The sequence below is a fragment of the Triturus cristatus genome, chromosome 9 (assembly GCF_964204655.1).
Source record: "Triturus cristatus chromosome 9, aTriCri1.1, whole genome shotgun sequence".
Classification (NCBI taxonomy): Eukaryota; Metazoa; Chordata; class Amphibia; order Caudata; family Salamandridae; genus Triturus; species Triturus cristatus.
The window spans coordinates 112,708,887-112,732,284 of NC_140592.1; the positions used below are offsets into that span (position 1 = coordinate 112,708,887).

General features: G+C 44.7%; 1 protein-coding gene across 2 annotated transcripts in view; it reads right to left on the reverse strand.

Moving 5' to 3' along the window:
* LOC146797499 (contactin-4-like) overlaps positions 1-23,398 on the reverse strand; it is a 976,366-nt gene that overhangs the window by 452,862 nt on the left and 500,106 nt on the right. For both annotated transcript variants that reach the window (XM_085624519.1, XM_085624518.1), the window contains exon 5: positions 402-497. In XM_085624519.1, coding sequence (XP_085480645.1) covers positions 402-497 — 96 coding nt within the window. The remainder of the gene's footprint in view (positions 1-401; positions 498-23,398) is intronic.

The window sequence follows — 23,398 nt, forward strand, 5'->3', positions numbered from 1 at the left end:
GGGTTCTGCCCCTTCACTCAAAGTCTGGACCACAAGTGGACAGTCATAAGCTCTTGTAGCTTTAATGCCACTAATTGGAGGGCAGTGATATCGCCTACAATATCCAATACATTAACCCAACCACACCTCACAAAGTTAGTAAATAATTACTTTTCTTGTGAGGGACGTAAACTTGGAGCTGAGTACTGTAATGATAAATTATCCTTATAATGAGAGGTCAGGTGATGTAGCGAATGCAACATTATTGTCACGCGATATAACCCTTGCAATCTAGTGGAAATATAACACGCAGTGCCTGCTTGTGGGGACATAAAGGTTCGCAAGGGAAGGGATGAGTAAAGGAGGATTCTTGCTCAGCACCCCCCCTGGTATAAAAGAAGAAAATTTGGAAGAACACTCACCTCCAGAATGAGCTGGGGGTCCACAGAGCAGTACCATGCCCTGCCCCTCCCGCACTGACACCGTCTTCCGAGTGCTGGTCGGAAAGTTTTCAAGATCTGGAAACGAAAAAAGACATTGTTTCATGAAGACACAGTGGTCCTTTAGAATATACCATCATGAGCATCACAGTAAGGGAAGATCCCACATCTACTAAAATGCTGGCAAGAACCTTGTATCTGTGCCTATCAGGATTGGAAGCCATGGTGATGGTGCAGAGGAAACCAAAGACCTTTAACACTTCACCGCATTCAGTTCAACTCACAATTTCAGTAAGGTCACACACAAAGATATTAAAGCTTCATTCATATCAGAACCTGTGGTGCAATGCATAGTGGCATAGCAATGGTGCCACAAGCTTCAATATAGTCGAGGGAAATTGACCTCTTTCCACCACCGAAGTCTAGTAAATGAATAACAAAATTGGGGTGCAATCGGCCTCTCAACCCCGGTCCTCAGTGCCACTGCACGTGCTGCACCAATGAATGATAACTTCTCCTCTTTCACTAGAATAGTTGAGAGTATGCCCCAGGAGCAGTTCAGAAGATCTGTCTGCTCGTCTGGACAGAGTTGCAGGGCTGTGGACTCATGCATAAAGGTGTTTTGTGGCTGCAAACCAGAGGTTTACAAAAACAGACCCAGATTAACTAAGCCCTTTGCGTTCCCATTGCATTAAGCAAGGCTGCCAAGGCAACACAAGGCCTTAAGTGATATTTACTGACCACGCAAAGCCGGCTTGTGTGGCTTAGTAAATCTAGTGTAACGCAAGGCAGGGCAAATAGCTGTGTTGCATTAATATGTGGCAGGGAGGCTTTCCATGGGTGGAGCATGCATGTTCCCACGCATCCACCCATGGATTTTGGCGCATTCCCAGATTTGCTAAGACTAGTAAACCTGGTAATGTGTCAAAATGGTGCACCATCCCAACAGAGGTGTCACGAGGAGAAATATGTTTATTTCTCCTAACCATTTCCTCTTTTTCTAAGAATGCTACATTCTGCGGCACACATAGAAAGAGGAAAATGCCACTGAGGATTGTTTTTGTGCGGTAAGATGTCCCTGTAATTCAGGCACCCTTGCACCATGGTGCAAAAGTCCTGCATTGACGCTAGGCAGCACATGGGGCACCTGCGCAGAGAGAGAGCAGCATTGTGCCATATTTGAGTAGATATGTAAAATTCCTGCTCCATCCGTTTAAACCAGCTCAGTAAGTTGTCTTGCTGGGCTGCATTGTGCCAAATATTAGTAAATCTGGAACACAGAGTTTGAGACCACAAACCACCTTTTTACAATGTATCAAAGGCCTTTTAACTAGTTTTTCCAACTCGTCCAAAGATTTTGGGACTAACTACAAACTGCAAATAGGAGGAGGCATCCCTATCAGTGGCGGCTCCACTGCTAAGGCGGAGGAGCGTCACCCCACTGCTTTGCAGCAGTGAAATAAAGTAAAAGTAAAATGATAACTCAAGGTTATTATCATTTTATTTTTTTCCTTCTGCTGCAGCTTTACGGGTGGGACAGGGCTGCTCTGGTGACAGAGGAGCAGGGGGAGGAGTGGTGGCACACTGTAAGTGCGCATGACTGTTTGGCCAGCCGTCTTGGTCCGGCCAAACAGTCATGCACACTTTGCATGTTCTCCACCCAGGCTGCATTATAGCCTGAGTGGAGAACATGCCCAGGCTCCCATTCCCTGGGTGCGCAACGAACCACGGGTACTTCCTGTTCTCTTCCGGCCGGGAGAGATGATGGATGGAAGGCAGTGGTGAGATGCAGTGAGGAGGTAAGTTATGTTTTCTTTTTTACAGATAACTTCCTAAAGTAAAATGTGTATATTTCTTATTACTTATTTAAAAGTTACTTAAAGTTAAGATTAGAATTGATTTAAATTATTTTCATCATTTAAAAAATTAAGTTTTATTTATTTTAAAATGTAAACATTATAAAAATAAAATAAAACATCATATGTATTTTTTCGTATGCATATTTTTATACATTAAATTAAATGCATAAACATTTTATGAAAAGTCAAAAGAAATACAAATATTTTAACATTCTTTGCTATTCTTTTGTGGGTAGGTGCATAACCTCCCTAACACCCTTCCTAGCTCTCCCTTAATCTCTTTTTAGTGCTCCCTATTGTCTCCCATTTGTAGTATGTATTGTGTTCCCCAATTCCCATCCACTCCTCTGTCCTTCTTACAGTCACCACTAAAACATAGGTTGTTTTTTTCACTCAGCTCGTGGGAGATGTGTGTCCCATTTCTCCTACCGAGGTGTTTGATCTGTGTCACTTTAACGCATTACAGCTCCAGTGCTTCAGGGCACGTGGATCACATTTAAAGGGCGGTCATAGACATTATTTTCTCACACCTGATTTCCTGTAATGGAGCTGGGCATGCCAAGATTAGACACACGTTCAGTGACATTTCTCAATTCACAATGAGGTACGTAAATCACATGTGAGAGCTTCACATGTATCCCTCTAGCCAATGGGCCATGATCAGGGTGAGGGAAAAGTAAGAGATGGGTTCAACATAAGCCATGCGCCTGGCCACTTTCAACTTACTTTTCTTTTAAATGGAGCCTTATTCATGTTTTCCTTCCTCTGTTTTAGGTTTGGCCTGACAGCACAGCTGTCTGCAAAACATAATATTCCAGTTCTTTAAAATACAGAAAGAGTGGGCTTCGGCTACACCCATAAGAAACTTTCTCTTTCAGCTCATGCTATTGGCTATTTGGTGTATCATTCTGTCTTCCTGAAGTGCCTCTATTTGGTGTATCATTCTGTCTTCCAGAAGTGCCTCTATTTGGTGTATCATTCTGTCTTCCTGAAGTGCCTCTATTTGGTGTATCATTCTGTCTTCCAGAAGTGCCTCTATTTGGTGTATCATTCTGTCTTCCTGAAGTGCCTCTATTTGGTGTATCATTCTGTCTTCCAGAAGTGCCTCTATTTGGTGTATCATTCTGTCTTCCAGAAGTGCCTCTCTTTGGTGTATCATTCGATCCTTCAGAAGTGCCTCTATTTGGTGTATCATTCGGTCCTTCAGAAGTGCCTGTATTTGGTGTATCATTCTGTCATCCTGAAGTGCCTCTATTTGGTGTATCATTCTGTCGTCCAGAAGTGCCTCTATTTGGTATATCATTCTGTCGTCCAGAAGTGCCTCTATTTGGTGTATCATTCTGTCCTTCAGAAGTGCCTCTATTTGGTGTATCATTCTGTCGTCCAGAAGTGCCTCTATTTGGTGTATCATTCTGTCCTTCAGAAGTGCCTCTATTTGGTGTATCATTCTGTCGTCCAGAAGTACCTCTATTTGGTGTATCATTCTGTCTTCCTGAAGTGCCTCTATTTGGTGTATCATTCTGTCGTCCAGAAGTGCCTCTATTTGGTGTATCATTCTGTCCTTCAGAAGTGCCTCTATTTGGTGTATCATTATATCGTCCAGAAGTGCCTCTATTTGGTGTATCATTCTGTCGTCCAGAAGTGCCTCTACTTGATGTATCATTCTGTCGACCAGAAGTGCCTCTATTTGGTGTATTATTCTGTCGTCCAGAAGTGCCTCTATTTGGTGTATCATTCTGTCCTTCAGAAGTGTCTCTATTTGGTGTATCATTCTGTCGTCCAGAAGTGCCTCTATTTGGTGTATCATTCTGTCCATCAGAAGTGCCTCTATTTGGTGTATCATTCTGTCGTCCAGAAGTGCCTCTATTTGGTGTATCATTCTGTCGTCCAGAAGTGCCTCTATTTGTTGTATCATTCTGTCTTCCTGAAGTGCCTCTATTTGGTGTATCATTCTGTCTTCCAGAAGTGCCTCCATTGGAAAAGAAGAGGGACTATTTTACAGCTAAAAAATACATCATGCTGTTTGTCACATTTATGTTATCACCTATATCCATCTATGTTGAGAGTAAACTTTTTGTTTGATATTTTCTCCCCAGCACTGGCAAAGAGAATAGAACAGGCCTTATTGTGATAAATTCCATCTGTGCATTCAACACGCAAACAGCATTTGTGAATGCTTGTGTTTGCATGGGTTGGCACTTTAAAGCTATAATCATTGATCAAGGTTGGTTAGGCAATTATGCAACAGAAGGAAAGAGTTGTTTGTATTTAAACACGGTCACTTGGTAGTTGTCCATATGATTAGATGAATTGATAGTGGTGGAAAACAGTACTTTCATTATGCACCTGTAGTGTACAGCAGCCTAGTTTCCCACACTTGTAACCCCCCACCCCACCATGTGAAAATACAAATTGAATACAATAACTTACAAACTACATTAAAATTGTGGAGAATTCAGCAGTCGCGTACACTGTCATTACATTATCATTGGATCCCCAGGATTCATCAATGCTCCATACACACTTAATCACATTTAATCCTACAATCATTTACTATCTCAAACAAATGTTTTACAATAGTGTACATAGGATAAACTTTTTCTTAAAATGTTAAAATTATTATTGCCATCAAACCTAGTAATTTTCACCGTCATAATTTTCATGAAACTAATGCACGCCTCAATTATCCTCAGCCTATTTAGCCATGAACTGCAAAAGTCCGCAAGATCGGTGGCATTTCGTCCATAATTACTTACCCAGGAGGGGCATATTATCAAGACAGGCGATAAAATTATCGCCGCTTTAGCGGCAGAAAACTGCTGCTAAAACAGCAATAATGGGCTTGATAATATGCTCTATGGAATTCCAATTGAAGCTCAGGTTAGATGTCCTTCACATCTAACATGGGCTTCAATTGGAATTCCATAGAGCATATTATCAAGCCCATTATCGCCTGTCTTGATAATATACCTCCCCAGTTCTTCCAAGTGTAGAGCCAATAGGTACTATACAGTGTGCTTACTAAGTTCATCTTACTTACTCTCCAGCTTGTAAATTTCCTCCATCGCAAAGATTCCAACTTGAATTTACTAATAATGACACATCCCTTTCTTTGGGGACCCATTGGTTTGACAATGACACGTTATAATCTATATGTAATCCCTAGTATTCATTACGTTTCTTTACCACCAACAATAATGTGATTGCACTGTAAACCGGCCTATCTAAATGTCAAGAATTTAATCTCCAGAACTTGTGAAAGTGCTCTCTGTTAGCCTAACTGCAATAATATCGCAGTATTCTAAGTTATCGATATGAATTTGCGAGGACTCAAGTTTTTAGCCCAGTTTGGTCAAAAATATTGGCACTTCTTTGCCCAACTCCAGTACACCATGGGTTTTATGATCAAATATGCACCCTATTACTACAATTTCCTACACGCCCCTATAAATGTCGCTAACCATGAACACCAGTATTGTTGGCACACCCCATGCAAGAAGGTTCTTCCAGAGAATCTTTCTGCTCAACGAACTGGCATTACTGCACATCACTGCCCCACCCAAGTGCCTTCCTCCTAACTTGTTGCATCAAGATCATAGTCCAGGTAGCTACTGAGCTTGAGACATTTCTGTAGTATTAAATCATGAGTATTTGCTCTCAGGAGCAAGCCTTTGAGGAGGGAAGTAGATGAGGTCTGGGTGGCAGAGATCTGTTACACTGGGCAGACACTATCATTGCTTGGGTAGGATGGGGTGGTTTTATGGACTGTTGTCATTGGATTGAAGTTCCACTTCTAGACCACTGCAGCAGGGGACTTTGCTCATCCTCTGAAGATCTCCCTACATCTGAATCTCCTTTAAATGCAGATTGAAGAGGGGGGTAGTGCTGCTGCCATATTAAAAAAATCTACCTCCCAGCCTGAAACTCAAGTGCGGAGTCAACTGAATAATGCATGGCTTCAATCGTGTTACAGGCGCGTGGTGGCGGGCCCGAGCAATGCTGAGCTGGATGCGCACAGCCCGTCACTGACAAATCTCATGCAATTATCGACTCTTCATTTACTCTCCTCCATGTATTACTTAATATTCTGCAGAGCATGACACCGCGGCCTACAGAGGATGCTCAGTGGTGAAGGAAATTACAGCTCTCTCCTGTTATGAAGGATGATATCATTCGCGGGGAGGATCCAGGCTGGAACCTTTCGGATGTAACAACCATCTCCTGTCACTTCCCTTTCCATGCAGACAACTTTCTGTGCTTCCTTACTCATGCAGTCATGAATGTGGGTGTGCATGTGGCGATGAGATGTTTGCTCTGCTTCCGCTGAGGGAAGACTGCATAGCTCCTGCCAGAGCTTTTTATGGAAATACGTGTTATGCCTTCCCGACGCAAGCTAACGCAAGGCAGCGCTATGCAGTGAGTTGTGTTGGTACTTTTATTTTTGACTATGCCAATCATAGTCACACTAAATTGCATCGGGCGACAAGAAAAAAGTAACACAACCCAGATGCAAAGTCTTAGTAAACCGGGGCCTCAGATCTCAGTTTACTATAATGTTACTACAAGTGTAAATATGGTAGTCATATAATAGGTGGATTAGGGTACTAATGCAGTCAGTGGCAGTAGGCATGGATCGGGGGTGTTGTGCCTGGTGAATAGGGGGGAAAGTGAGTATAAAAAAAAAGATAGTAAAAGGTTACCTTCCTGGCGCTTCCTCACCGCATCTCTTCTCCATAGTCCCTCGTTCCGGCCAGAACAGGACGCACACCCAGGCTCCCCATAGAAAATCGCAACGCTACAATGCAGCATTGTGATTGGTCGGCGCTCAGACAGACATTGGGAGCCCGGGCATGTTCTCCACCCAGGCTGCAACACAGCCTGGGTGGAGAACATGAACAGTGCGCATGAATATTTGGCGGGCCCGAGACAGCCGGCCAAACATTCATGCGCACTTACAAAGTCTGCTCCCCACTACCCCTTCTCCTGTCATCAGAGCAGCCCCGCCCCACTCTGCCCCGCAAAGCTACCACTGCAGGAACAAATAAAATGATAATCACATTGAGTTATTATCATTTTATTTTTCCTTTATTTCACTGCTAAAAAGCAGTGGGGCGATGCTTCTTCGCCTTAGCGGAGGAGCCGCCACTGAATGCAATCCAGCATGTTGCCCCTGGAATTATAAATTTGCAGGCAAATATGCAGGTGTATTTAGAGGGACTTCTTTGCAGACCAAGCAAGCAGTCTTGACTAACAAGCAGCCAAGTGGGACCCTGTTTCATGACTGCATGACCAGTGCGATGTGGGTGCAGCAGCGGCTGCCTGTTATCAGTCTTGCTGCATCAAGTAGAATAGCTTTTAGATGAGCAAGTCAGAGCCCATTGAGTAAGGAGTTTCTACAAACCAGTCTTGACAGTACCAGGACATGAACTAATGAGTGGTACCCTATTCAGGGATGAAACATTGGTCGCTTTTGAGCATGTAGAACGGATATTGCGTTCCATTAGCCATGATGTTAATAGGCAAGTACATAATTAGGCTGTATTACCGCCCCAGGAGTGTTGCCACCTCCGATGGTTACGATTGCCTTGCCTTCCTTTTGCACATATGAGGTCAGTGAACATAAATGTGCAAGCTGAGATGCAGCTTGCCATCTAAACATAATTAGACCGTGGCAACATTTTAATTAGACTAGTGAAACACAGACCGTTCCCAAATTTTGCACTATCTAAAATTTCTCAAAATGTTGTGTTGCATAATTTCATACACTTTTCACCAAAGAAAAAGTGGTTTGGGCTGAAAGACATTTTCTGCTCGAACCAGTCCTTTTTCAGTATATTACGTGAATTAAAATAAACAAATGTTAATGAAAGACACTGGCAAAGCACATTACATTGTAAAATCGTACTTTTGTGAAATTTTCTAGAAATGTTGCTGAATTTCATGGAGATAATTTACGTAGTTTCACACAGCCCTGCATTGAAGTACATGACAGGGGGGCAAGCTTCCTGTGTTGAACCTGTTCTGTGCCTAAGAAGGAGTACATCTGCTGCTATCCCCAAGCTGGACCTGCTCTGCATCCTTGCAGCTCTCTGTACTATGCTGCATCGATCTCTCTGTGAGGGGGTCTTGGGCAGCTGCTGCCACAGTGGGGCATCTTGAGGGTCACAATTAGGTTCCTCTACTGCTGCCCATGTTTCATCATCTTGCATCTTGCATCTCTGTCCAAGCTGTACCTGCTTGGCATGTGTGAAGAAGGTGATCTGTGCTGCTAAAGTGATAAACATGGCTCTGTGTCAGGGAAGCTTGCTCTGCTGCTGTACACATTGTGGGGCTTATTTACAAGCCCTTAACGCCACAGGAGTGCTTCAGTGGCGTTGCTCTCAACCCAATATTTACAAGGTGGCGTTAAGGCACTAAGGGGCATATTAGCAAGGGCTGGTGATATAATTATCGCCGCTTTAGCGTCCGTTTTTGGGCGAAAAGCGGCGATAATTATATCGCAATATCATCAGGGACACACTAGCGCGTGTTTCCTTGATGTAGAGTCCGTTTTTTCACAGCCTCGCATCGCTAATGAGATGCAAAGAAGGCAGGGCTGTGAAAACAACACATGTTAATATCGTGACGGCAGCTTCGCGATATTAACAAGGAGGTGCAGCGATAAAAAAAATCGCGCTACCTCAGCCTTAACTCAGGGATTTAACGTCTGTTAAATTCCTGACTAAGGCATACTTTTAATGGGAGATGGATTATGCTGATAGGACCACAGGGTCCTATCAGCAATGATATCGCTGTTTTCAATGGTACATCGCTGGAAAACCAGCGATGTTCCATTGAAAACACCGCTATCGCTGAAATATTATCGTCATAGCGCTATGCGTTGTAAATATAGCGTTATCATGGCGATAATATTCAGCGATAATATTTCTATCGCTAAGTACGGCTGGCCGTTGATAATATGCCCCTTAATGTGGCTTCAAGCCACTTTATAAATATGCCCCTTACCACAGCAGGCTGCTGCGGCAAAGGGGCAGGCAATGGGTGTTGCTGTAGGCATTCCCCTTACACACCTATTGCTTTTTGGCACTGCCCCACATTTACAAGTTATGTGGCAGAGCCAAAAATAAAACCAGGAAATACCTGGTCTTAAACAGGCGATACGAGAGGAAATGTTTTATTTCTCAACGTATTTTTCACTTTCCATGTCAGCACACATAGAAACAGCAAATCACCTTTAAAGATTGTTTATGTGCAGGAACATTGTCTGTAGAACAGGGACGCTTGACCTCCTGTTATACATATTGTGTGCGGCTTGTAGAACACGGAAGCTTGACCTGCCGCTGTTTGCTCTGAGTGTGTAGGAGATGAATACCAAGATGCTACTAAGGCAGTTCTTGTTATCTACGGCTGTGAATTATTTTGATAGTTATGTGTGTTTTATTTTGGAGTCCACTCTTCCCCTTTCTAGTAGGAGAGGACGGTGAGGACGTTAATAAATAACATTTAGACGTGAAACATTACTGTAACTCTTACCTGCTGTTCCACATCCAGCTCCTTTCTGTCTGTGAAGGAAGCTCACCCTGCCTCTGCCTAGTGCCTGCTCTGAATGTGAGAGGCTCCGCCCCTTGCATTTCCCATGATGCACCTGACCTTCAGACAGGAAGGCGCTTGCAGTACATTTCTCTGACCTTCTGAATATCACCTATTGACACCAAGTCAAGTCCAGTGAATGATGCGCTCATTTTTCCGCACAGAGGTCAATACCCGCTGCTGCTGGTGACACACGTGTCACTCACTTCACTCTGGAACTTGATTTGTTGACTTCGAAGATAATCCAGGGGATTTGTAGTTCATCCTTATGATATTGTACATTAATCAAATGGGGCCCAACAGGACTTGTTTAATGATGGAATATCAATAAGAAGGGCTCCTCAGGGGCAGGTACTGCTGCTTGCTTCAATTCAGGTACATTTGATTTAATAGTTCTTGCTCAGCATGTCTCCATGATGAGAAAGTAGACAGTAATTTGTAGGAAGGAGGATAATTGTAAAATGTTGTGAAAATGACGCTAAATTACATGAAACACTGCAAAATTTAATTTGCAGCATCCCACATGAAAACTGAATGAAACCTGTGGTGAAATACTCCTCAGTAGAGCTGTTGCGTATCCGTAAGCCTGTACTTCAGGGCTGCACGGGAGGAGAAGGATGTCAATTGGAGGGTCCTTTCTCATGCCGGAATTGCCAATATCAAACCTCGGCTGATCACCTGCAATTCATACCACATGCAGTACCATCTATAAATACTTTACCAGATGACTCACGTAAGAGTCGTAATCTTCTCTGTAATATTAGATCATTGTCCAAACATCACAGTGAAGTGTGGGATATGATTGCTTCATCTCAACCTGAACTCTGTTATTTGACAGAGACATGGTTAAAACCACACTCTGTCCCAGCGATTACATTAGGGATTCCAGATGGCTACAAAATAGCCAGACTTGACCGGCCCACTAAAATAGGAGGAGGCATTGCTATTGTGTATAAAAGTTAATTAATAGTAACCATCTTAGAGGAAATGAGTACACCTCATTGTGAAATTCTTGTATTTAAAATCAACTCTACAAAGAATATCGGTTTTAAAGGGGCGCTGGTTTATCGTCCTCCTGGACCCCATACCAGCTTTAACATCTTGTTGATGGAGATACTGGCCAGGCAAGGAGTTCCTACTTTTAGGAGACTTTAACATGCATTGTGACCTCAAGGATAATGCTGAGGCACAATCTTTACTTACTGACATGTCCATGCTAGGTCTGACCCTAATGAATACTGGTTCCACTCACTTGGCAGGGCATACTTTAGATCTTATCTTCTCAAACAAACCTAATACCCTGATATATGGCTCTTCCACACAAGTCAATTGGACACATCATTTTGTTTTGGAATTCTTTACTTCGTATTTGGATAAAGCCCCCACCCAGGTACAAGCTCTTTCCACTAGGCGTAGACCATGGCATAAGATCACGCCTGAAACTTTTCAGGAAACTTTTTCTAGATGCCCTACTCCTCTTGGAGAGAACGTTGATATAGCATTAGACCATTATAATCAGGCGATACTCCAGGTGGTAAATAAGACTGCTCCCATGAATACCTATAAACCTCGCCCAGCCCGTAAACATGAGGTATGGTTTACGGAACATCTGAGATCTCTTAAACAGCAAGCGAGGAAACTAGAAAAGGTGTGGAGACTAACCCATGACAACATGGATAAAATTCATTTCTGGGCAGTGCTCCCTAAATACCATAAGGAAATTCGCAATGCCCGGAAATCCCACTTACAGGCACTTCTTCTAGCTGCAGGAAGTACCCCCAGAATTTTATACCAAACCTTACATTCATTTGTGAAGCCAGTAGCTTGCGAAACTCTGGAATTGGCTTCACAACAACTCTGTAATGAAGTAGCTCAGTTCTTCACAGACAAAATAAACAAAATTCATGATAATATTCTAAGATCCTATCCATCTATCATGGATGATATTCTACCACCTGTAGAACTGGACAAAGAGATAGAAGGCACACACTTGCAATCCTTTTTGCCTATCTCCCTGAGTGAGACAGAATGTTATCTGGGGCAGATCAAAAGCGGAAGCCCCTCTGATATCATCCCAGCTAGAATTTTTCCGATTGTAGGAAAAAGCCTGAGCCCTCAGATCCAAAGTCTCATTAACCTCTCCTTGACCGAGGGGCAAGTGCCTAGGGAATGGAAAAAAGCATTGATAAGGCCCATTAGGAAAAACTCCTCCATCCCCTGGACCGACCTAGCCAATCTGAGGCCCATCTCGCTACTCCCTTTTCTAGGGAAGGTCATTGAGAAACATGTTAATAAGCAGGTCTCTCAGTACATAGAACTACATGACAAGCTTGACAGTTCCCAGTTCGGTTTTAGACCCCGACACAGTACTGAATCCGCTCTGCTGTCGGTGACAGATGACCTTCACATGTACCAGGATCGAGGATATTCGGCGATCCTGGTACTGTTGGACCTATCGGCAGCGTTCGATACTATATCTCACAATATCCTAATCGAACGTCTGACCGCAATTGGAATAGAAAGCACAGCGTTAACCTGGCTAAAGAGTTTTCTGTCTGACCGCACCCAAACTGTCAGCATGGGTACATTTAGGTCGACAGAAACCCAGATCACCAAGGGGGTGCCACAGGGCTCTTGTCTAAGCCCAACCTTGTTTAACATCTATGTGGCACCCCTGGCCAACATACTGAGAGACTTTGGGTTTGTACCGGTCTCATACGCTGATGATACACAGCTCCTATTCCCTTTTAAACATCTGACCAATGAAGTAAGGGAGGCCTTCGCAGATGGCATGAAAGCTGTTGCAAATTGGATGAAAGTGAACTATCTCCAATGCAACGTTAGCAAGACCGAAGTAATGCTCTTTGGGGAGGTCAGAAATCTGTGGACTTCAGAGTGGTGGCCATGTGAACTGGGCCAAGTACCTGAACCCAAATTGGTCGTAAAAAACCTTGGAGTCCGTCTGGATCAGGAGCTCACCTATAAGCAACATGGCAACTGGGTTTTCGGCCAATGCTTTCATACTATTGGGCTCCTACGGAAAGTGTTCCCACTATTGCCTGATTCCACTAGGAAAACATTGGTCCAGGCTCTAGTACTGAGTCGCTTGGATTATTGCAATGGACTCCTGTTGTCGGCCAATCAGGGAGTCCTAGCAAGACTCCAAGTGATACAGAACACAGCGGCAAGACTTGTGATGAATGCCCCCCCAAGAACTCCTTCTAAACCACTTCTTGATGAATTACATTGGCTCCCAGTGTATAAAAGGATCACGTTTAAGACATGCTGTCTTATCCATAGAACCATACATGGCTCTGGCCCTCCTTATTGGAAAGACAAATTCATTCCCTATAATCCCATTCGAACCCTCAGGTCTAGTGGCCAACTTCGCCTTAAAGTACCAACTATCAAGAGGAGCAGACAAGGTGGAAAGGCCCTGTCTGTGGTGGGTCCGACCCTATGGAATAAACTTCCTCTTGCATTAAGGCAATGTTCCGAATTCTTGGTTTTTCGGAAAAAACTCAAAACATTTTTATTCTAGTAAATTCCACCTCCTCAGTACTAAATACTTAGTGTGTTGAGACCCAAGTTCTTTCTCGTCTCCTGTAACCGCCAACCTTTTCCCCTTTTTCTCCTTCTGTGCGCAGAGATACTCTTATATAAGAGTCGATTCTAGCGCGGTATAAACTTATAAACTAAACTAAACATCAGACCTCACATTCAAAAGTTACGCGAGACACTAGGAAGCTGGTAGGTTTGAGAAGAAATTGTTATCCACGAGACCTGCTCGATGCAGTCTCCTGCTGAAAAAATTGGGCAAAAATGCTGCAGCTGTGAAATTGCAGCGATAATGGGCTTGATAATATGCCCTTGAGAATTCCAATAGAAGTCCATGTTCTGGTGTCAACATGGGCTTCTATTGGAATTCTCTGCGGCATATTATCAAGCCCATTATCGCCGCTTTAGCGGTAGTTTTCTGCCGCTAAAGCGGCGATAATTTTAACGCCATGCTTGATAATATGCCCCATGGTGATTTCAGAGGCAGAAAGATTCAGCAGTTCCCCCTTCTTCCATCTCTTGGGCCGGTAGAAGGGACATGTATTCCTATTCCCATTAACGGGCGACTGGCCAGCCCTTCCATGAGTTTCTGAGCTAAAGAGGATTTTCAATGATTCCTTTGTCCTTCTCTATGGTATGGGGAACACAACATATTCTATCTTTCATGTATGGAGCAAGGTGAATGAGAGGTTAATCCATCATAATTCACTAAAGACTTCCTAGGAGCAAACAATGTACTGCCGCCACTGCTCACTTATAACACTACACATACATGTGGTAGGCCCTAACCGACTCGGAGAACCCCCACATCCTGTACATGATAGCAACAGGGTCTTGTCGGTTGGTAGGCAGTAGCTCCAGTGCAAGCGGATGGGACCTTATGTGGATGTTAACCCCTTCGATGAGCATGATGGAGCGGTTCCGTCATGCGCATCGGTTGCGCTGTGCGTATGACGGAACCGCTCCGTCATGGCCCCGCCCGCGCAATAGAACCTTCAGCGCAGCGCGGTAATCCGCGCTGCGCTGAAGGGGTTGAGAGAGAGAAAAAGAGTTGTGTGTTTCCTTTCCTTGAGTATACACAAAATATTAGCAGAAGTGGTTTGTTATTAGGACTGTGCCCTGCGATAAGAACTGTGTGCAATATTGGGTGACAAATCAATTTAGGGTGGTCATGTTCCCTGCTTTCAGTTGGGACTCTTTCTCATTAACATCCATCTTTAAATGTCTTGCAGACTGGAATACTCCGTGCTCTCAGTGGTGCAGCAGATGGGAATGCTTTACAAAAACCTGTAGTAACCAGGCTGAAGCAGGAAGTTGAAAGCTGGTTATTCATTTGGCTACATGGACAACAGAGCTAGGTGGACAAGCTCTGCCAACAGCTCCCACAGGAAAACCAGTACAAAAGGTTGCTAGGACACTCGCATTCTAAAAGCAGACACATCATGAGTCATGTTTAAACGAACATCACATTATCATGAGATACATCACAACAAAACCTTTATAAATTTGGGATTTTTTTAAACTCAGGCTCAGCAGATACAGAGTATAGATAGCATTCGGGTTTTGTTGGAGACTGTCTTTCATTTGCATAAGGTTATTCCCTCTTGCGTGCCCAGGGGAGGGAATATTTGCATTTGCTATATTACGCAGTACTTGGTCCCAGGTGAAACTGCAGTTGTATATCAGTAAACTCTGCATCTGGAAAATCAGGAATTTATTATTTGTTTCACACCTCGTGCAGGGAGCAGGGCTACTTTTCATTCACTTTACTCCAAACTAGAGGCATAGGCAACCTAGGTATATCGGGATACAAAGGTGTGCTGCATAGCAGTGACCTGCAAGCACTCAGGGTTCCTTGTGTCCCTCTCGGGGACTGCCTAACCCCATAGGTGCTGGAAGTCGAGGTGTGGGGGGTTCTGGAGCACCCCCAATTGAACCATAGTGGAGTTCAGACGCCGAATGAGCAATAACGATACCTTTACATTTTTTTTTATCTTGTCAAATGTGCTATGCTTTCAAAGACAGAAGTAAAACTTCAGGCTATGTCTTCTGACACATTTTTGCTTATTCTTTTAACATGGAAATTGGTGTTTACTTTTTTGTCACTGACTGCAAAGTGAAAGGAGTTTGTAAAATGAACTGTCAGTCTTGTGGGTGTGAAAGGAAATGTTGCAGAATGTTGATTTTTCTAATACAGAGCAAAATATAAATACCTATAAATGAACTATACAAATATTTCAAAATATACCAGCAGTTAGAAAAGCATAAATGTTGCGCTTTTATTGTAATTCTGAAGTGTGATGGAAACAAAGATTTAATAAGATCAAAACAAATCAAGGCAATTTATTTGGCGCAAATGGCAGCTAATCGCTGACACCCGATTTCCACTCATTATCATTTGTGCGTTATATGGTTTTATGAGTAAAACTGTATGCCTTTGCAATTTAGTAGCCATTTCAATTGAAATATGAAATACCAGTATTTGTAAAGCGCACAGCTACCTCCAAAGTGGTGTCCCAGCGCTGGGGGCCCTCGGGAAGATTAAGCGAGCTATTGCCCAGAGTCACATGGTGCTGGGCTAACCTACCGCCGGTGATCGAACCGTGAACCCCGTAGTCCGGAGTCAGGCACCCTGGCCGCTGCGCCACACCTCTTCCACAATTGCGACTGAATTGTCTGTAAATTACAGTGTGCTACCACACCATGCTTTAGGGATATACTCATGTGCAGTGGCGTGCTGATCAATTAATCTGGCGGGGCGAACATGTGTAGCTAGCTTAAAATAAATAAAAGATTCACTTACCTCTGCCCTCAGGGCTCGCAGCTTCTCCGTCTCCTCTTCAGTGGCTCCAACTCCCCTCTTCCAATCAAGCTGCTACTCTCATGATTCACAGGCAGCATGACAGAAGCACCAGGATTGGCGGAGCGGACTGGTTCCACGCTCACTGAGGCACTGGGGGCCTCTGCTTGCTTTCCACCCGGCTAAGGCGGAGGAGCGCCGCTCCACTGCTCCAAGAGCAGTGCAAAGGAAAAATAAAATGCTAACAACTGAACGTTATTATCATTTTATTATTAGTATGGAGCTTGCAGCCAGGTTAGGGCAGGGCTAGGCTTCCGTTACACCAGAGGGAGGAGGAATGGTTGCTGCACCATAAGTGCGAATGACGGTTTGGCTGGCCAAACCGTCATGCGCACTTACCATGTTCTCCACCAGGTGTATTGCAGAGCCTGGGTGGAGAACATGCAGAGCCTCCCACTCCCTGTCTGAGCACCAAACCACGGCACTCAGACCAATAACAATGCTGCTGTCATGCTGGTGACAGCAGCATTGTGATTGGTCAAGGGAGTCTGAGAGCCTGGGTGCTTCCTGTTTCCTGCGTGGGATGGAGGACAGGTGGCGGCTGGCGACTGGTGACTAGCGAACAGCAGGTAAGTCTTCTTTTTTATTATAATTTTTCTTTCTAACTCCCACACCCCACAGCACCATTCCCTCCCAGTCACCACTGTGGGTGGAGAGGCTTACACTTTGCATGTCAGGCTGGCCGTCGCAAGATGGCCGGCCAAAGTGACCTGTGCAGTTTAAACTGGTGGAGTGACCTTCACTGCCCTGCTGCCAGTCAGCAGTGACCTGCCCCCAAACATGGTACGGGCTGGGGAAAGGGAAAAAAATCGTAATAAATTCATTTTATTACCATTTTATTTTTCACCTTTTGTGGTGCTGCCAGCACAGGGTGACGCTCCTCTGCCCTAATAGAGGGGTCACAGCTGCACATGTGCTTCAAAATGCTCCACCAGCTACATACCACAACCGTACCAATCTCTTGCTGAATGGAAATGGCTCATGTGCTACACTGGTTCTATTTGTAACACATAGCAAGTGCTCAACTCGCTGAGTTTTATTACTGAGGATATAGGCTTGCAAAGAGGGGTACTGACATGTATTCTTAATGATATGTTTCATCAATGATCAGTCTTCTGAGAAAGGGCAGGATGGTTCAAGGATACGCACTAGGGAAGGAGGGAGGGAAGGACAGTGTCATAAGAAGGTGAAGGGAATAAGAAATCAAAGGAGGGAAGGAAGGTGGAATAAAGGGAGAGAGGTGGGGGTTGACAGCAAATTAAGAGGATAAAGCAGATAGGAAAATAATAAGCAGGTAAAGAGAGGAACCAAGGAAGACACTGAAGGGGAGAAAAGCATAGATAAGAAAGATGTAGATGGTGTAGGTATCAAGCGAATTGGGGAGGGGTCATTATGACGGAATGATGGGCTTAAACTCCATAACTGTCTGCAGATGTGAATTTTAAGCCCTCTTATTGCTACAGACAAAAGGCAGTAGATTTGTTCCGGCTATTCTGAAAGTTAATGATGTTGGGTCGTGCCTCTCGCATGCTGAAAAGAAGCCAAACATTTTACATAATGTGCATAACTGCAGAGCTGAAGACGGCTGTGAATAACAATGAAGGTACTCATGGCTTGTGAGGGAGATGGAGCGGACATGCTGCCTCCGGCACTGGACACAGAGACTGGTGCACCCAGAGCATGCATACGCATCACCGCGGAGGGTGCATTGTACAGGAGATAGCACAAATGAACCCTCCACTCAGTGGCGTAACATAGGACCCTGCAGCCAGGGCCGGACTGGCCGTAGCGGGCACCGGGCAATCCCCCGGTGCGCCGCACGGGTGGGGGCCGGTTTTGGGCCCCTGAGGGCCGTTTTTGTTACAGGGCCATTTTTGCAGCATAGCTGCAAAAAATCGGCCCTGTAACAAAATCGGCCGAAAACCGGCCCTCGCAAAGAGCTCGGCGGTACCCCCAAGCCCGGGGGTCCAGCCGAGCACTTTGCCAGGGCCGGTTTTTGTTCCCAGTCCGGCCCTGCCTGCAGCCCCCGCATTGCTGGGGGACCCTGATCTCCAGGGGGCCCCATCAGCACAGAACACTGGCCTGAGAGCTCCAGAGTAAGTCTGGAGGGGGGCTCCTCCATGTACTTTGCATGGGGTCTTCCTCAAGTTTCGTTGCGCCACTGGCTCGACTAGGCCCTTCCTTCAGTATGTCACTGTACGCGACTAAACATGTTCATGGTTTCACCCACTCTCAAAGGCTTTGTTTATAGTTCAGGACAGAGAACCTCAGACTCCTGGGCAGGGAACCCAGGGCATGGATCACACATTTCCCTGGGTGCTAAAGACCTGCTATTCGGAGTCTTCAACTTGAAAATGATGCTTGACATGTACGATCAGTATTTAACACACCAAATTCTTGACAGGTATGATCTGCCGCAGTCTATCAGAAGGAAACCGAAAATGTCTGATAATTTTCATACAACTGGTAATTCTGATCTCTGTACAAACTGAATTTTCCCAAGAACATGTCCCGATTATCGTTGGCTCAGAAAAGGGTGGAATGTTTATTGCACACAGTATATTCCAGCACCACAGGAATCTGTATTTACCTGTTATGATAAATAACAGCAGTTACCTACACAGATCACAGTTAATTGGCCCTACTGTAATGGGTGCACTCAAAAGTTTAACTTCAACAGAATTTATAAAGTTTCAAGACAAAAAAATGGTATTTGAAAGTTTGGCAGTTGTTGGATACCATTTTTTTTGTTTTGCCCCTTGCGACACCAGCCTATTACAACGTGGCCTTCAATGCTTTTACAAAACCAGTGTACTCACCATAGTCTTCAGTTACTTGGGAAAGCCATTGTTCATCACAAGTTCACTCTTATTTCCAACTTGGCTATACCGAGATTACCACCACAATGGAATCATTTGTGATGTGAGAACACCGCATGCCCAATATTTTCACCCCTGGATATTTTGAATGCTAAAGGCATGGAAAACAGGTCAAAATGTTGCCAACAGAGCTCAGACCAGCACCCGCCACCCATGCCAACAACCTCGGGATCGTCACTGACATTAAACTCGACATGACCGTCAAAGTCAATGCCGTCTCTGCTAATGCTTGCATACCCTAATGATGCTGAGGAAGATTTTCAAATGACTCCCAATCAGCACCCAGAAAACGGTCACACGCCCTCGCGACACGCATGCTTGACTATGGGAACACCCTCTATGTGGGGATCAACAAAAAACTCCCCAAAAGCCGTAGGCCATTTAGCACTCATTGGCAGGAATCACTCTCAACCTCTCTCGTGGGAAACACATCACACCACACCTAAAGGAGCTCACTGGCTCTCCATAAACATACAAGAACAATTCAAACTCCTCACCCACGCTTTCAAGGCCCTATATAACACTGGCCCAGCATACCTCAACAATAGCATCTTCTTTCACAAACCTTCCAGACTCCTCCACTCATTCGGACTCCTACTGGCACACGTCCCACGCATTCGGAAAACCAGATCCACCAATTGAACCTTCTCCTCCATTGTTCCTGAAGTGTGAATTGACCTGCCACCGCACATAAGAGACTCCTCCTCATTTCTTGAATTCTGCAAGAAGCTGGAGACCTGGCTTTCTGAGTAGTCCCACTAGGCCCAAGGTTTGGCTACGCTCACACCTGCTCAGCGACATTCTACCCTCGCGGGTGATAGTGCGCTCTACAAATCTGCATAGCATAGCATAAAATAACAAAACATGCAGAAGTCACGGGCAAAACTGTCTCCCACATGTTTTTTCACATTTATCTGGGACATTCTGGTAATTGCCCCAAATTCAGCAATATCAACATGGTTTTTCCACCTCAATCATAGTCGGGCCGTTAGGGCCCAATCATGAATTAATTCTTAATTCTCGTTTGGCTGGTAGTGGGAGTTACCAGCCAAATTCATATTATAAGTGATAAAAGGAACTTCAGATGTCAAATAATTTTATCCCTGGACATTTCATCTACTGAAAGCTGGCAAAATATGAGGGGAGATCTTATTCAAAAGTAGCAAAAAACATCTGGAAATCAGAGCGGAAACACTGTTTCTCATGTGTGCCATTCAGCATTTCTTGGGGGGCGGTGGGGATTTTGGAGCTGCCCGGTAATACCACAGCCCAGAAACTCCAATTCCAGTGGTATCATTGCTTGTGGGTGGGAGAATACAGATGCGGTATTCCCACAGTTGCAACCCGTTGTGGTTTCCAGTTTAGTGTCTAACAATACAAAGTTATAAAATACAATATGTTTTGGCCTTCTCTCATTTGGGGATGAGTAGCAGATAGGACAGTTCTTTGCTCCTTGTGAAATACGACTCACTGGACACAGAGATGTGTGGTGAGATAGAATGGCTGGTTTCCTTTCAATAATGTCCTTGAGACCGCAGCCATCATGCATTCAGCCAGATATTCCCCATTCCACTCACCATTACATTAAGGAGCCAAGAAACTTTTTAGCATTCAAGAAGCAGTAAAATACAGGATCTACCTCATTTAATGACCTTGAGACTGCGCAGAGAGTCGTGAGAAAGGTTGCAGTGAGCTAGCCTCGGCCACTAAAAGAAGAAGAATTCAGTTTGTAGCAAAGACTAGCCCCCGAACCTGAATTGGTAACGTGGAAAGATCTGGTGCAAAAAGTAAATATTCTGAGTCTTAGTCACGGGGTTTTATCCCCTCAGGTACACTAGGAAGACAGTGCACCTTACACAAGTGCAGGTCGACAAAATGAGTTTGCATATTTTCAAAATCGAATGCGTGTGGGCGAATATAACTGGAACTTCGCACACATCTGCCCCTGCACACAACCGTGCACAAGGGAGGGGCCCAAGTGAGTGGAACATGTGTGTGCGTCCCTCTGTCACTACCGCCTGCACACTGATCTGTGACATTTTCCCTTCTAATGCATGAGCAATGGCCTGGTGCCTGCCTCGTGCAGGGGATGTAAGCAGATGTATATCTTTCATTCATCAAGGGCACAAGTCCTAAAAAAAAAGTGGGGGTTCGAACCAAGTTAGACAGTATGTGAGTGGTGTCACAGCGCGTGACATCACAGTGCATGACATAGGACATGACATCACAGGAAGTGGCATCGCAACCAATGACCTCACAGGAAGTGAAATCACAAGAAGTCACATCCTATCTTAAGACATCTCACCTATGTTTAGCAGGTCTATCATGAGTACACTTCAGTGCATTACAACATTTGACAAATGAGAATTTACGTTAGAGTTTTGCCAAAAAAAAATATTTTTGCGGGGCCCAACTTCTTGGCAGGGGAGACAGAGTCCACCCTGTGAAAATAATGGGTAGATGCCACCTACTCGCGTGCACCCTAGACTTGTTTCCTGCATACATACTATACTGCGGTCTCGGAAAACCTTGTGCTTGCAGCGGCGGCTCCTCCGTAATGGCGGAGGTGCATCGCCTCACTTCCAGCAGATGATAAATAAAACGATAACACATTGTTATTATAGTTGTATTTATCACTGTCTGACCTGCTTACATACACTATGGCAGGGAGGAGTACTGTGAACTTATAAGTGTGCATGTCTGATGGACCGGCTGTTTCAGGCCTGCCAAACAGACATGCCCACTTGTGTTTCTCCAGCCCAGCTGTGTTCCACAGCCGGGCTGGAGAAATGCCACAGGCTGCCTGGTATTGTCTGAGCGGCAAGCGAGGCCACTCAGACCAATCCAGAAGCTGCTCTCATGGTATGAGAGCAGCATATGGATTGGGTGGAGTGCTTGTGCCTCCAGGCCCGTCCACTTCTGGAGGAGGAGCAGGAGCAGGAGCAGGAGCAACAAGGCTGCCGGAAGCAGGAGCGAAGTGGAGCAGCAGGTAAATGATTTTAATTATTAATATTTTTGTTTCCCAACCCCTCCTCTTCATCCCCTTACCCCCTCCCCTGGCGGCCGCCCTACTAGCTTTGATTGGCTGAAGCCGCCGCTGTGTGCTATGCATGTACATTGGTCTTCAGGGTCCAGTTTCTCCTTCTTGTGCAAGGGTGGAATGAAAGAATGTGCAATTCTCTGCATGGCCATGTTAAGGGGTGTCCAGGGAAATAATCTCTTTCACCCAAACAGGCTCTTGTCCGTCCACACACTTGGCCAGTGGGAGCCAAAATGAGGCACAGGAGGAGGTACACTTGATGTGTTAGTGTTAATGAATTGCACTAGTGACCTGGTCCTCACTTTTGCACACAGTTCCCTTTGTGAGTGGGTACCAACTCCGTGCAGCAACATACAGTTAACATCTGTGAGGGGTAAATGATCAATTACTTAATTAATGTATCATTTCTACACTTGGTAACACTGTCTGGACATATTTTTCCGTATATTAGCAGCTGTTTAACACCCGAAGATAGCAATAAGTAACAGAAATATGACCAGTCAACCTTTGCGATGAGCCATCCACTACGCAGTAAAGCGTCACTGTGTTTTGGGGAACTTTTGACCCGTTTGAGCCAGATTATGTTGCAGATAACGGTTAATATGGTAAATGTGGACAATACATAGTTATGTTGAAAACGCCATAGCTGTAAAATGTAAAAATAGTAGCCCTGCATGTAACCCATGCTTCAGACAGTTTTTGAAGCACTGATATACAGTTTATCACCAAACAACTGACTCCTTTGGTAGGCTCCACAACTAAATATGTTATGTTACATTATGTTATGTTATATATTTTATATGTATTTGTATAGCACGCACAGTACCCAAGAGGGTATCCTGGTGCTGAAGAGGGAGCTGTACGGGCTAAGCCTGGAGCCGGGGCTATATGAAGAGCCAAATGTTCAAATCCGTGTCAAATTCAAAACCTGAGGAGGAGGCCCTGAGGTCCAGGGGTTAAGAGCGAGGTAGGAGAAGGCACGACTGTTGCATCTGGTTCTGTGTATGCAGTGGGGAGGGGTACAAATAGGAGTTTGGCTGACAGAAGGTTTCTGGTAGGTTTGTGGAAGTTTATGTGGTTGTTGAAGTACACTGGACCAAAGATGTGTAAGGCTTTGTATGTGTGCATGAGGAGGTTGAAGAGTGCCCTTTTATGGATTGGGAGCCAGTAGAGCTCTTGAGATGTGGGGTGAT